Consider the following 16,300-nt stretch of genomic DNA (forward strand, 5'->3'; position numbering starts at 1 on the left):
TATCGTCTTCATAAGCCGCAATGTCGTCGGAAACCTAGACTCCCCGTGCATGCTTCCTCGCAATGTCAGGGATCCCGAGTCCAACGGCAACTTGTTGACTAAGGACCCCTGGCACTGCGAGGGTGTCGTGCATGCAGTAGCAGGCTCCAAACAGTAGTAAAGCGTTTTTTTCCCTCTTCTAACAGATGTACTCTCCTAAGATTTTAAAGGAAAAAAGCTGTTGGACAGATGTCTTTATTTTTTGTAATCAGTGATTTTATTTACACCGGAGAACTAGTAATACACTTTTTTTTCACAAGATAAAGAATACACATGTATTCTATTAAAATATGCAGCAATAAAGTCTACGTGTATCTGTTGAAATTATTTATTCATGTGACAAACATAAAGTTTATAATAAAGAACATATATACTATTTGATTAGTTATAATCACGTGACCATGTAATTTAATGTGACTAAGGTACAACTTAACCTTTAACAGTATATTAATAGTATACATGTAACTGTATATTTCAAATAACAAACATAGGTATAACACTATAATAATTTTCAAAGAAAACACATATCTGGGGAACTATAAATACAAAGAATATTGAATTTCATATTCTGTCGAAAAAAGCAATCATTCAATAAGATATCGTTTAAGTCTAAATATCGAACTCATGTTCATTCAAAATATGGTGCAAAATAAAAATGGAAACAACATGAAAAAAGTTTGATAAGGTGGAATGGGCAGGATGGAATACGATCTGCAGATAATTAAGAATCAAGCAGTCCTAAAATATCATTAGATGCCTCTACAAACACGTAAAGACCAATAATACAACCGAGATGAAATCTAATAAACTGAATGACTCGTGCATAAAATATGATGATAACAAAACCAGATAATTAAAACACAAAATTGTGAAAAGTCATAAAATGAATCTTGATAATCGATTTGACACCAAAGACTTCCATAGCACGGCTATTGACAGTTCCGTCAGCTGTGAATATTAAGTACGGGTCTCGGGTCTCCAGCGTTTTGTCAGTACCTCCCTCCGAGTGCTTTATTTCGGCGCCATCACTCATCTTTTCGAACACACTTATTCTTCCACTTACGACATAAAAGAAAAGTACTCAGTAATAAATGTATCTGTTTACCGAGGACAGACTTTTGATTATATTTAGTTGGTAGAAACGAGTAACAAATTATAGACAGCACGAAAACAGTTGGAACAAGCGTACATGTATGCACTTGAGTTTGATTGACACGAATTGTGTGGAGACTGAAATGTCTTAAGTAGACCACGCCCAGAACACCAATCTGGGCAGAGAACACTGGCCATTTTAGAAATTTACAAAAAAATCAATAAACAACGAGTCTTTACGAGAAAAACAGCACAATAACAAGTGACAAATACACATGACATATGAACGATGACTGTAGATGATTGGTCGAAGACATTGGCTGCTGGTTATTAGATGATGGATTTTCTCTGCGATTCTCAGATTTTAAGTTCCGTTCCGAAATAATTACTGAAAAATAACGTTTTCCTAGGTAAAAACAATAAAAATTTGTGTAGAAATATTTCCATTCAATATTATCATTAAAGTGTATTTTATAAATTAATTTAAAAACATGGCAAATCAAGTGCTCCGTTGGATGCCTAGTGTTGTACACATGTCCGAACATTTTGGCCTTCCTAATTCGTGTACGGTGTCCTATTTTCTTTTTTTATTGATTAGTTCCAAGAAGCCATAATGACCTACCTCTGGGTTGCAACATATCTTCCCTCAAGATGCACCAAATGACAGTTTGGTGACCATATACTTCACAAAGTGCAAAATCTTAACTCTTGACTATGAATAGAACTAAACGTTTCCAAAATGAGGTCACAGTGACCTAATTTCAGATACGACAGACCTTAGCCTCATGATACTACTTGTCATACTTATAAGCTGTGGTTTGTGATAGGATATTTTTACTATTTTAAACACCTTCGCCCAAGATGCATCAATAATACAAATTTTAATGGTCATGGGCTTTAAAGAGTGCACGATATTAAAAATCATATGACTATATATAGCCATAAAATTCTTAAATGATGCATATGATGACTTGTTGGATAGCACATCTGAGCTCAAAGAAACATTAATTGACACGATTAATAAATATCATACATCTCAATGAATGAAAGAGATGGCACAAACACTAAAAAGCTAAAATAGGATCAAGAAAGATTTTTTTCCAAAAGGACCGCCAAAAGTAATAATATGACGTCTTGTATTATAGAATAATAAAACATTCTTCGTTGTTTGTACACTTCAGAAAATATTTTCAAAACAGATGATATACACATAGTCATGCTAAATTGATTCTAGTCCATTTATAATTGCTGAGCTCAGGTGGATGTAAAACCCCTAATTTAAGGTACTTATGTAACGACTCGAACTAGAATTCGTCTTACAAAGTTATTTTCCAATTAGACGGATCAACTTAGAAATTTTGCAACTTTTCAATAAGAAGAACACGGTCGTTAGGTCGTAATTCGGTCTTGATTAAATTTTGCGTAATAAACAACATTCTGTGGGCGGACCGTGCACATCATCGATGAACTTACCTCTTTTGCTGTTCTTGCTAGTGGCTGAAAAAAAAAGAGATAAAGAATTGAACTTAAAATTCCTTTCTGTTTAGAAATCAATTATAATTCATATCAAATGTTAAATGACATATAAACGGGAGACAGTTATTTGTAATGAATCGAAACCATGTTTCAAATTTATTATCTCTAGCAAACATATGCCGATTCTGAGTTTTGACACGATATTTGAATAATACAGAGGGAAAAAAGAACGTCGAGTGTCCAGGAAAAAATATGAAATCTGTTCCAGATTAGGATATAGTCACGTGATATGGGAATCCAATCTGCCAAGTGTCTCATTTATCACATTCTGTCGAACAGTCTAAGCCCGAAATCAATCTGTTCCGGACTAGAATGTCTTGGGATACAAATCAAACTCGATTTGCAAATTAATGTTTGGAGTAAGATGACACTGTTTAATGGCACTGCATTGCAGTTTCTGCTTTCCCAGCAACACAGATACAAACCAAAAACGATTCTGATGGATCGGGAACAAAGAGAAGTGGCGCATTATCACGCTTCACTTCAATTATGAGTTTGCAATTTCTTTCTAAAAAGGATTGATGATCTTTATTATATCAGAATATAAATAAGTACATGAGAATCAGATACTGACCATACAGCACGACAACAGATGTCGACTTAACCAGACTGTTGGACGTCCGACACGTGTATGTCCCGGCATCACTCATCCGCGCATGCTCCACACGAAAACTACTCTTTATAGTTTTTGTTTCCATTGTCACAGAAAACTTGATGGTAACACCCCTTTCAATGTTACTCTGAAGTTTTTCACCATTTTTGAACCAGTCAATGTTTTCAGGAACAAAGTCTACTCCCGTGACATTACAGTAAATTTCAAACGGTTCGTCGGTATTTACATGTTGTCTGTCAGAAATGTGGATCACTGAAAGATAAAGGACAATGGAAAGCTTATAGGATGTAGGCTGATAAAACTTGAGCAACTCTCAAAATCGAATTAAAGTCACCATTAAAATTCGAATCAAAGGATTATTAGGGAACCTACAATCACTTATCAAGGAATATCTCCAGGAGACTCAGAGTACAATAAATATATAGCTCTTGAATCTTTTAATAAAAAGTCTGTTTTGGCAAGGAATATTTACGCAATAAAAATAACTAAAGAATGCGCAACAGTTTGACATGTTTGAGGATTTCAGTCTCTTGACGCATTCATTCTTCTCTCACTCTCTCTTTCTCTCTCTTACCTACCTTCTTTAGAATTTGATTTATACCGAGGAACATGCTGTTTTTCTACAAAATTCAAAATTCTATTACACATTTGCAACTGAGGAATTAATCAAATATTTAACAATAAACCAGAACTTTTTTTAACGTGAAGACGACCTTAATACTTATGTATTATAGCTTGGCATACCGTGTACTCTATTTGGCATTACTAGTATGTTGATGTCTCTACCCTACACGTTGTTCACATCCTTCAACAAATATATCTAATAATACCTAATACTTTTACCAATGGACGGTTATGTTTTAAAATAAGTTAGGCCTATTAATTGTTAATTCCATATTATTTATGTTTGGAAACGTATAATTTTTACAATTATGCCTATTTCATAACACATCACCGATTTCCACCCGCCTAACACATAAACAAAGAATTTACTATTTATCGTGTTTCGAAGAATAGCATCTAAATTTTAGCAACTATGCAAACGTTACTCAATCTGTTGTCTTTTCTCTGACTTTTTACACTTATTTATCGCATTATCACGCAAGAACAATTCTAAGAAGCTCTGTTATTCTACAATGATGTACTATTGTTTTGTTGCGATATAGTTTTTGAGTGTCACGTGATCAGCAACGGAAGTGGATACGGAAGGGTGTCAGAGATCGCAACGATACGACTGTACAAAATCTAACAACAATACATCAAAGATGACAGTAATTTGGTGAAAACAAAACCTTGCAGCTCAAATTACAAATGTACTTCTTTTATCATAATACAGATATTGTAAAAAGTAGGATTTGGATACAGGAGAAGAAAAATGTTTTTCTTTTTTTAAGGAAAAGGGTTTTTTTTTATTTTTTTTTAGATAAAAACAGTCGAAATACTTAACTGTCATTAGTTAAACATCTAATATACATCTGCGACAATATTTGTATTAGGTCTTAAAGGATTTAAGTGCCAACAAACAAGTTTAAAAAAAAAAAGTAATTGCATTCATTTATTCAAATTCAATTATTTTAATTGACTCTATTTTGTCTGATATGATGTTGATGTAGATTGAAATTTATATCACAGGTCTGTAGATTGCGAGTCCATGTCCCTACACCGTCAATTTTACTGAAAACTTTACTCAATATTAATACTATTTACTTTTCTTTGTTTTTTGGTAACAATACGACAGGGGATGTTATTTTAGGGGATGCTTATTCCTCCATAGCACCTGATCACACCTCTGTTTTAGAGGTCTGTGTTTGCTCTGTTCCTTGTACTGTTTGGACTTGGGACCTTGAATACTATTCATTATATCCAGATTTCATGTCTGAATCGCTTGAGGTTTTGATTTGATTCCTTTTTTTGGATACGGAGAGCAGAATTTGGCAGCGATTTGACTAATGACTGTTTATAATTAATATGTACATGTCCTCATGTCAAAGTTACTTAACAGGTACAAGTAGGAATACACTGGTCGTACCTATTACAGTGAGGTAGAAATGTTTCCGCATCTGTTTGTCGGTAGTGGGCACTTGACATTCGTACTCTCCACTGTGCCTGGAATGTGCACCGGAAATGATCAGTTTCCAGTCCTCCGATTCTCGCGCATGTTCCACAGACATGGCTACATCGTTTACAAAAATGTATTGACCAATCGTTAAAGGTGATACATCAGGTAGCTTCCTCCAAATGACCTTTGATAGAAAAAAGTAAACGAGCATTACTTAAGCATAACTTAAAAAATGACATTTTTTTCAGACATTCTGGCACTGGTGAGTTATTTGGCAGTTATCCCGGCTTTAAAAGACATCTTCTTTGCAAGGTCTTTTCTTACGATTAACAAACTAAATCTTAAATAATTGCGCCATTAAATGTGATAAATTTTGAATTGTCTAAAGTCTCAGGATCGAAAAAAATACGTGAAGGTTTTGAAAGTTATCTTTGCAATGTCTTTGACTTCTGTATCTTACGATTGATAAACAAAATTATATATAATTGCGCCATTAAATGTTAATAAATGTTGAATTGTCTAAAGGTCTCAGGATCGAAAAAATATGTGAATGTTTTAAAAGAAATCTTCTTTGCAATGTGTTTGACTTCTATTTCTTACGATTAACAAACAAAATTGTAAATAATTGCGCCATTAAAATTAATGTTAATGAACTGTCTAAAGGTCTCAAAATCGAAAATACGTGAATGTCATAGCGAACAGAAAAAATATTTGATCTTAGTTTTTTCAAAGTTTTTTTTTTTTTTATTTTTTTTTTTTTTTTTTGCTTATTATTATATTTATTAGAAACGTGAGTCTTTTCTCAAAAAAAAATATTGGTTCGCTATTTTCATCACAAGAATGGGGTTGTTTTGAAAATACCAACTGAACTATTTCTTGAATGATAAATCATGCAATTAATTTCCCGGCACTTGAGCAAATTTTATGGAAAGCATCAAATACCGTTATAGATAATTTTAGAAATTCTAAATTTTATTTATAAAAAAATGTTATATGCATGTTTCCCAGAATATAAAGCCCGTCTTTGAGAGTCGTGCCAATCCATATATCTTTGCATATCGGTAAACCGTGAAGTGGAATACTAAAACCATTATATTGTATATCGGATGCCAACTGTTGATGAAATAATGGTATAGATGGAAAGTCATTAAATACTCATCACGAACAATTGATAAACAATAGACATCGCCTCTCCTGCACTGTACATTGACATCCGGGGGTGACAACAAGGTTACTCGTGCATGAGGTGACAACTACCTGCTTTTCTGCGATTGAAATCATGCCGTCTGGTTTGATCTATGAAATAATCTTTCCTTTCTTTTGCCCGATCACGACATTGTATTTGTCCCCAAGACAATTCAATGTAATTAATGGACTTTGGTAGCAATTTGTTAACTAGCTGCACAGATCTACTCAATTTCATCAATAACAGTAATGCACAAAATACGAGGCATCTTGGGGGTTCTTCGCCAATTGAAAACTTTTTTCTTCGTGTACTTTCGGCTACATACGTGTCGGACAGATAGCCAAAGACAATACCGGCCAACGCAATGTTATGACATATTAATGACTCTTGTCAGTATTTCTCTCCGTAAACTGTCCATATTCTTGGAAACTACAGACCTTTGAGGATGGTTTGATCTCAGTGGTAGTTTCCAGATGAATGATATGCACGCATTTCTGTGTGATAAATACTGAAACATCAGTTATGCACATTTTGACCCTTGCATACTTGCACTTTCGGCAGATTTTGGCTCGCTAACAGTCTGTAATCTTGTACATAAATTACTAAGCAAATAACTTATGATGACTACAAAGACAATGAATTATACGAATAGTTTGATGCATGAATTATTTTAAATAATGAAATAAACACGCCTTATTTAAAGCAATATGAGCTGCATCTTTGAATATTTTATTTTGCTGTAAAAATGTGTTATTATGGAAAATTTGTATGTAAACTTAAACCTTTATGATCAATTAGACTAAAATAAAGCAGAGGAAAGACTTCAATATACAATTCAATATACAGTTTTATATAAGAAATCATTATTGTACAGGACGACAATAATGTAATTTGGATTCGGTCAAAGCTTATTAATAGTTCTTCCATCGCAAATACAATGTATGAACAACAGAAGTTTTGTAACGTAATTTTTTCTGTCATTGAATTAGTTATTTACAATTTTGCAATTAAAAATTCCAACATCAAAGTTGCAGCTCATATTGCTTTAAATCTATATTATTATACATATATACCGGTATCTGACATGATGATAAGGAATTGATGGTTTCTTACTTTTCTAGTCCCGAGATTTTCCACCTTACACACCAGACTAGCTGTCTCTCCGGCATTTACTGTCACATTGGTCTCAGAGTGGGCAAACCTGGGCACCGGGTACCTGCCCGACACTCCGAGACGGGAACCGAAAGCTGTAAAGAACAAAGTACCTGGTAATGAAGAAATAAAAGGCTAGCAGTTATGTAATCAACATTCATAACTGTTTGAAAACAAACGTCTAGGAGCAATATCCCTAATTTTACGTTCATATTACCGGTATCAATTTTATACACATTTGTAAAACAACAGAATCTACGTATATGAAAATTACTATTTATTTCATTCCAGAGATACATTTTTTTTTCGGAATGCAAAACGCTTGAAGTTATGTCGGTATTGCTTAAGCTTGATCTACACTCAAGTGTTCTTTAAAATTTTTTGAAAGTAATTTAAACATATGAATCATTTCTTTGATTCCGATTCCCTTAGCAAAGTTCAATAATGGATTGGTAGTTTTTATTCCATTTGGCCCGACACACCCTTAAGTGTTATGGGACGCAGTTCCATCGTTAAAAGTGCGCTAGGACAAAAAATATAATGAATAATTTGTGGCGTACTAGTATTTGAAAGCAGCAGATGGTTTTCATGTGATCGCGAGGATGCCACAAGTGATAAAGCCATGAATATTCACCATGTCCATTACATGACCACCGTTGATTGGCTATAGATTAAATCATTTATTGATAAAAATCTGACAATTAAATGTAGTTTGACCAGGGCACTAAAAGTCTTTTTTAAAATATTAATGTTTCCTATTGGTGTCCAGGGTCAGAACATTGAATATTCAATCCAGTAGTTAATTGGTGTTCAGACAAAATAAATATAATAGGTCCATGGACCATAACCTCACTTGAGTCAATATGGCCCCGCTTTTCTTCATCGGTAGATTTTTTTCTATCATATTTTTCTACACTGAAAGAAATACCTAGTTATTTTAACTAGTAACTAGTAAACCCTAGTAAAGCATTCATCATGATTAGTCATCATTCTGTTTACAGGCTAAGGTAGTGAGAAGTACATGTAGGTGTCACGTGGAGCGGGGGTCGTATAGATACCTACCAACCTAGTGAAAGTGTAAATTCTTGATTTATTATAATGTTATTTAGTAAATGTGCTCAAAGTAGTAAAAACTAATATTTTATGGAAAGTAAATTTACTGGTCTTCTTGATAATTATTTTTAAGTTTATGTGAAACTTTTATACTGATTGTTATCAAATCCTTCACAAGTGTCATAATTTTAATAAATATAGCCCAGTCTTACACCTCGGGGTCAGAATTTGGACAAAATTGAATCTACAATACATTACCTCAAAACACTTCCATATGAATGTGACTTATGGCTTTGTCGTTCTTAAGAAAATGTTCCTATACGTCTGTATGTAAAAATTGAATTCCCCATTGTTGCCCTAACCTAACCCCGGATTATTTGGAAAGAGTTTTGCCTTTATATTTCTATATTCTAGTTAGACCCCATTGTGCCCCCACCCTACCCCTGGGGGGTCATGATTTGAACAAACTAAATCTACACTCGTTAAAGAAGGTTTAAGATAAGTTTCAATTTTTTGGTGCAGTGGTTCTTGAGAAGATTTTAAAAAAAGATTTTTAAAAGATTCCACAGAATTTTCAGCAATTCTAGTCTCCCCTTAATTGAAAGAGGGGTGTCCCTTCATTTGAACAAACTTGAATTCCATTCAACCAAGGCGAGTTTAGTAGAAATTGGCTAAATGGTTAGGGAGAAGTCGAAAATGTGAACAAACGGATTATAGACAGGAAAACTCACTTGGGCTTTCAACTCAAGTGATTTAAAACGTGGTAGGACCGCAGTTTTTGTAAAAAGTCTCCGACGAGATTTTATAAAACATATTGCAATTCGTTGTATTCAATGTTTCCATAGGTGTATGATGGTACTGCTGCTGCTGCTCTCTCTCTCAACAGAAGTATTTTAAGATTATATATTGGATTGAGATGTATCGAAGCAATTTGATTTTAAATAAATAATAAAGGCCTCAGGTGAAAAACAAAATGCAAACATAAATCAAATATTTCCCTCACGCTGCTTCGAGTCTGAAGTCGGCGTCTATCGGCTACACAGGCGATTCAATATCATTTTCCCCATTTCCTCGGAAAACCGTCTTTAATGTTCCTTACAATAAGGTGAAAACGATCGAAAAACATTTAGTCTTCGATAAGTGGGGAATCATTGCAAATTATTTATGTAATCAATCATCTGTTTTGCATTCTGGAAGTATTTATCCAATTATAAAACTGTGTTATTTCAAACAGAAAATTTAATGATACTCCTTTTTTGAAAACACTATGAAAAAGAAGACATTTTATAAAGGATGATTATGTAATTAATGATCCTCGCAGATTGAAGGCGAGGGCTGCAGTGTTTGAAAGTTGTGCCATGTAATACCGGGGGGATATATTTGGCTTTTGTTTCTTTGTGGTGATAGCATCAATAGTTCCCGTTAGTTTTAGATGAATGAGTTCTGCAAAAAATGCTTCACAGATGGTTTCTATACTTAAATATATATACACATAACAATTTCAAAAGAAAACATTTACTGTTTAACCGATTGTCAAGAACTAGCAAGTTAAGGCTTTTCGATTGTTTTCGTGTGTGTAAATCAATAAAGAACAACATTTTAAACAAATTGTCTTTATGATCTCTGGTGCAACTGGCAACTTCTTTGGCATTACTTTGTCTAAGGTCATTATATTTTTCCCGAAAACTCGTGTTCATTTTTACTGTGATTAATGACAATACCAATAAGGCATAGTATCAGACAACAAATGAAACGGGGCTGAACGTCACAACGTGCATGTAACAATTACTCCTCCTAAACGACGCCAAGCGCATTGTTAGACACTGACGAAAATAGATATCTGTAAAACAGCAAATTAATTTAGATAAATGTATCATAACGAGTTTAGTGATAAACTGTTTAACCTTTGTAGGTCGGTTTAATAAAACATCAATGTCTCTCCGCGTCCTTAAAAAGTGTATATGGAATGTTTCATTTGCAAATGATAAATGCAGTATATTAAATCGCCTAAAAAGTCAAGTAACAAATATTTTACAACCAATGTGAAAACATGTTGCCACTTACTAGACGAGATGTCACTAGAAACACTCAAAAGGCACATAACCCGTGCTTTCCAATGCTAAATGGGGGAAACGCATTTTTCTCTACGGAATTGCAACCGATTTTGGGACTAGTCAGGCAACGATTGATTTCCATGATAAGACGGCATACTTAGATGTTTGACTTCATGAAGGCATATAATAAGAAACAATTTGGCACAGTTTAACATATCTTGGTCAGCAGGTCATTTAAAAAGGGGTCAACAATCAGAATTAATAAAATGAATGTTTAAAAATTTATACTAGTATCTTTGATGTTATTTATTTGAAGGGGAAAAAATGAAAATAGGTGTACTTATTCTAATTTTCAAATAAAAATCAGTAAACGACACCAAAATTGTGTTTTTCTTATTTGTGGTCAGATATACAGGTATATAAAATATCGACCTTTTAATACAAAACAAACACCTTGTAATGAAATATTTAAGAATTTTGCTGCAATGGGTAATAAAAACATATATACTTCAAAATCTAGACAATCCATAGTGGATTTCATATAAAAAGCACACTTGATCTTCGATCTGGTCGAGTTGAGCCTTGACACCGCCTCAGTTTCCGGTATAGTGAGATAGTGCACGTGATTGTGTGTGGCATACATCGGAACCATCAGGAAGAATCTAGCCCGTAACAAGCATTACGCATTATTAATTTTAACAAGCTCTGTTACTTTTTTCTCCTATCTAAGAGTATCTATATCTTTAGAAGTTCTTGCCAGCCAAAATACTGGTACCCTTTACTGACATGTCATTAACCGGGGGACTAGAAAAGAGCACAATCTAGCATAAATAAGTGATGTGCAAAATTTCCTGGAAAAAATGATTTCCCGTTTGTTTTGCAGACCAGTGCAAGGTGTTTCCACATCGGTCAATTTAAGTTCTCTCGAACAGTTGTTTAGCCAAAACACATAAAGCCTCGTTAAAATAATAGAGGCGGCTTCACCACCTGTGGCTAATGTAATTCAAATAAATATGCATTTGTTAATATTGGCATATGTACATTGGATAGATAATATGATTCTTATATGCCATTACACTGCTAAAGATTCTAATAAAGCAACTTTAATAATTTGTAACAGTATAAGTAATATTTTCCCTATTTGTCAAGTGAAAAGTAGTGATTTCTTTAGAAGTGTTTGTTTCATACGGTGACCACTTCCTCATTTTTTAAAATCTGCATTGGATACAAAATCAACGAAAATGTTGGTGAGAGTGCTTATAACCATACACTGGTCCTTCCAACCGGAAATACAGCTGCAAAACTGTAGGTGTCTGACAAAAAATATATAGATACTACAGCTAAGGACCAGCAAACTACCGATTTGCAGCTATATTGGAACTTGATGTTCCGAGTGTGAAACTATATTTTTAATCATAATTAAGAGTGAAATATATGGAGATAACGAACAGTATTCAAGGTCAAAAGTCCATAAAACAATACAAAATAGGATCAGAGCAAACACGGACTTCCAAAACATCAGACGTGGGATTAGGTGTCATGGAGGAGTGGGCATCCCCTGCCGACCAGTCACACTCACCGTGTGCTCCTCGTCATGTCCGAGAAAATAACGGAAAAATCCGTCGTCAATTCAGTGAATAAATAATGGACAATTAGTATGAAAAACGTCAGTCAGCATTAGACTCAATGATAAATTGTATTGCTGACATGGTCATTGTATCGACCATAGAACTTATGAAACGATGATTTTAAACGAGACTATTGATATTCTTGTTTCGAATCAACTTGTTTGTCAATACTTTACCTCGTTTTAGAAATTGTTCACTCGTAGAGCATGCTATTGCGTTTCGAATCAACTGAGATATATATCGTATCGACATAAAAATGGAAATTACCATTGTTAATCGAAAATATGTCGTCGATATATCTAAATGTCGAGTTGAAGGCCACAAGTGTTTTCTTCTTTTCATACTTAAGATTTTGCACAAATTCTGCTTCATATGAATACTAATAACGGGGCGCAATTGGTACCCATGGGAATTCTAATAAATTATTGAAAGACCTGGTCTCCAAAAAAGCATAGATACTGTCAATCAGAAACTCATGCATCTTTTTGATGTCAATTTCAGAGTACTTGTGTGTACAATCAGAATGTTTTTTAACAAAAATAATTTTGCAAATGACCAATGACAAGATAAAGTAAAAAAAAAATAATGAAAAGCCAAAATTATTCTCTGTTAACTTGAGGAGTGGAACATGTTAATGATTAGATCAAAGGTCTTTATAATAAAAGCACTAGTAAATATCAAGTTGACTTTTCCCCCCTTTTTCTATTATTATGTAGTTCCTGTGTGCCCAAAGACTTAAACATAAACAACCATCTGTTGTGACAATTTTATTAACATCTACGTTTGTTGCTTAAGCTACCTGTCTGCTTACCAGTATAAATCAAATTTAAGTTAATTATTAATGTTTGTAAAAGCTATTATCGACAAAAAATATAATTCTTTAGCACAACATGCAAATTTACGTGAGATATAACCTAGTTCATTATACCCCCGCTTGAAAAGCGGGAGGGTATATAGTAATCGGTATGTCCGTCCGCCTGTACGTCCGTCCGTCCGTCTGTTACGCTTTGGAGTACCCATCTCTTATCCGCAACTCCTCTCATACCGCTGAAGGAAATTCAATGAAACTTTCACAGAATCTTTATTACATATTGCCATTGTGCACCTCCTATTTTACTTCTTGATCTGACATATATTTTGGATTTTCCAGAGCAAACCATGGACACTGTCATTATATTCATATGGGAGGCGGGGGGTATCAATTAGTGAGCTCATTGCTAACAGTACCTCTAGTTATTATACCCCCCGCTTGAAAAGCGGGAGGGTATATAGTAATCGTTAATTCCGTCCGTCTGTTACGCTTTGGGGTACCCATCTCTTATCCGCAACTCCTCTTATACCACTGAGTGAAATTTAATGAAACTTTCACAGAATCTTTATTACATATTGCCATTGTGCACCTCCTATTTTACTTTTTGATCTGACACATATTTTGGGTTTCCCGGCCATGGCAAACCATGGACTTTGTCATCAATTATAACCATATGGGAGGCGGGGGGTATCATTTAGTGAGCTCATTGCTCACAGTACCTCTAGTTTTAAGAACTTTGGATACTTACAAAATTTCGATTTGAAAATTTAAAAGTGCTCTTGTAAAAACACATACATGTATTCTTTAAGAAGTTTGCCTGTGAATCCATCCTTGTTTTCTACAGTTAATTCGATTTTGCACCAAGTATTGCAGCTTCTTAATGTATGCAAAGTTTGAAATGAATTGAAGAGGATCCAGAAACTTAACTTATACGGTGAGGGCAGAGATTACCAAACGGCACTAACGATAACAATGAGGGTTCTCCAAGTAGTTACTTTTGTATCAGTCTTATAAAACAACATTATTGGTCATATGAAAAATAACCCGTAAAGCTTAATTCTTACTATCTCAATGATATTCTTTTCCTAAGTATATACTAATTTCATTAAATAAACGACTCTTAAATCATTTCTTACATTTTATAATGACATTCTTCAAAAATATTTTTAGATGCAAAACTATATATATTCTTGGAAACCTCATTAGACATTAATGAATTGTCTGTAATATGTTTGGAAAATGATTTTCTTATCATACCTGGCTTTGTTACAATACAATATCCAGGAAATGATTTTTCATGAGCTTTGATTTTCTCTGATATTTTTCAGCGCTGTCTGGGAAGCCGAGCCGATATTCACGTTCTGGGTACAAATTGCTTAAAAAGCAGCCGAGAAATAACGAGAACCGGTAGCGAGATTACAGAGATATTTCACAGAAAAACTACCTTCAATTTGATTCAATTTTGAACACATATTTATAAATATTCTATAAACTTTTCTAGTTAATATGTGGAGTTCCCACCAACACATACGCTACACACTTTACTTGTGCATTTGATTTTCAAGCATTTTATTATAGATAATGTTTTTCATGAGAATTATTAATATTACAAAACATCGTAAAGAACTTATCAAACTTTATTGCAGTAACAAATTTTATTTTGATTAGGCCAGCTTATTTCTCAAAAGAAAAAAAATTAACCTTCCATATATTTCTTACATTCAGCGAGCAACTGTTTCCTGTTGCAATAGCTATCAGCACTGATTGAGGTTGGAGGATTGCGTCACAGCATTTTAGAGGGACATCGGTGATACTTCGATTATGACAGAACTGTCATAAAATGACAATTTCAGGCACTCACCATTCGTTAATTATTGGTTTAATTACTAACTTTATCAATAATTATTTCTCAAGAGAATGACAAATTCGGCTCAATTAAAGAGATTTTATATATTCTAATGAATATTGTAATTTTTCTTCGAAAGCTCAATTAAAGAACTATTTCTCGTAAAAAAAAATGCTCTTAAATATAAGTATTAATCATTGTTTAATTATCGAGATAAATAAAAATTTAACTTATGTTTGCCTTCAAAATGTGATTTCGATCACTTAAGGAATGTTTTAAGCAATACTATAAAATACAAATTCGCGGCTCTCCGAAAGTACGTGTATCTAATATTTAACGTTCAAAAAGTTGGCACATATCGTTATTAACAAGTAAAAACATGGCAGATTTAATGTAGGACAAACAGACAAAGTACCAGTCGCGGTTCACTCGGCCACCCAAACGGGACTCATTAAAGATCTTACTTGTCAACGAGTCAGACAATCCCTACGTGTACATGTATATGATAGATAGGTAAGTCTCCATTTTCTGCATATAAAAATGTACTAGCAATATCTAATATTTCATTTTATCCCCTCCCAACGGAGTTGGCGGGGATATACCCCGATATATTTAATTAATCGTTTTTGTGGGTGAACGAGTTAATTCCGTGAGAAACGGAAGTGGCGTAATTTGCCTCGGGATCGATGCCGAATGCCGTCTTGATATAGAAATATTTGCAAGGGAATGCTCCGCTTTGCGATGGCCTTGATGTTGAGGTCGGTGATGTTGCTCGCTAAGCATTTTTTATAAGGAACAGGGTTTATGTTCTCTAAAATGCTCACGTTGCTTGTGACATGCGATGTTACGTGACTGACCCCGTATTTTACTGACCTAAGAGGAACGTGAATTTGTGCTAGTACTTAAAAGTCAGGAATCGTCAAACATATCCAGAATCTGACCTTTATCCTCTCTAAAATCTTATGTAATTATTTGTATTTCACAGAGAATATTACGCCCAAGAAAAGTATCAAATTTGATATACACTGGAAGACCACCGGAATAAAATATTATAGGAAGCTGTTAGAACCGTCCTGTTTGTTTACATTACAAACTCTTACGCTATGATACAAAAAGGAAGCCTGGTTGCCCTGTGAAAACGTAAAACCGAACATAATACGCCGATTGCTTCCCATCACCAAAACGTTGCTATAAATCTACATTATTGTTTAGATTTTCATGGAGCCGCTCA

The 16,300-nt window shown here is 34.1% G+C and overlaps 1 protein-coding gene across 2 annotated transcripts in view; it reads right to left on the bottom strand.

Annotated features, from left to right (window-relative positions):
* Positions 1-220: 220 nt before the first annotated feature.
* Positions 221-16,300, bottom strand: part of LOC134245056 (hemicentin-2-like) — a 37,610-nt gene continuing 21,530 nt past the window's right edge. For both annotated transcript variants that reach the window (XM_062727313.1, XM_062727312.1), the window contains exons 2-7: positions 7,639-7,772; positions 5,310-5,523; positions 3,859-3,900; positions 3,242-3,532; positions 2,605-2,628; positions 221-1,519 (exon numbers count right to left, since the gene is read on the bottom strand). In XM_062727313.1, coding sequence (XP_062583297.1) covers positions 1,368-1,519; positions 2,605-2,628; positions 3,242-3,532; positions 3,859-3,900; positions 5,310-5,523; positions 7,639-7,772 — 857 coding nt within the window. In that variant the 3' untranslated portion in view covers positions 221-1,367. The remainder of the gene's footprint in view (positions 1,520-2,604; positions 2,629-3,241; positions 3,533-3,858; positions 3,901-5,309; positions 5,524-7,638; positions 7,773-16,300) is intronic.

The sequence above is a fragment of the Saccostrea cucullata genome, unplaced genomic scaffold, assembly GCF_032062105.1.
Source record: "Saccostrea cucullata isolate Sc308-1 unplaced genomic scaffold, CSIRO_AGI_Scuc_v1 ctg494, whole genome shotgun sequence".
Lineage (NCBI taxonomy): Eukaryota > Metazoa > Mollusca > Bivalvia > Ostreida > Ostreidae > Saccostrea > Saccostrea cuccullata.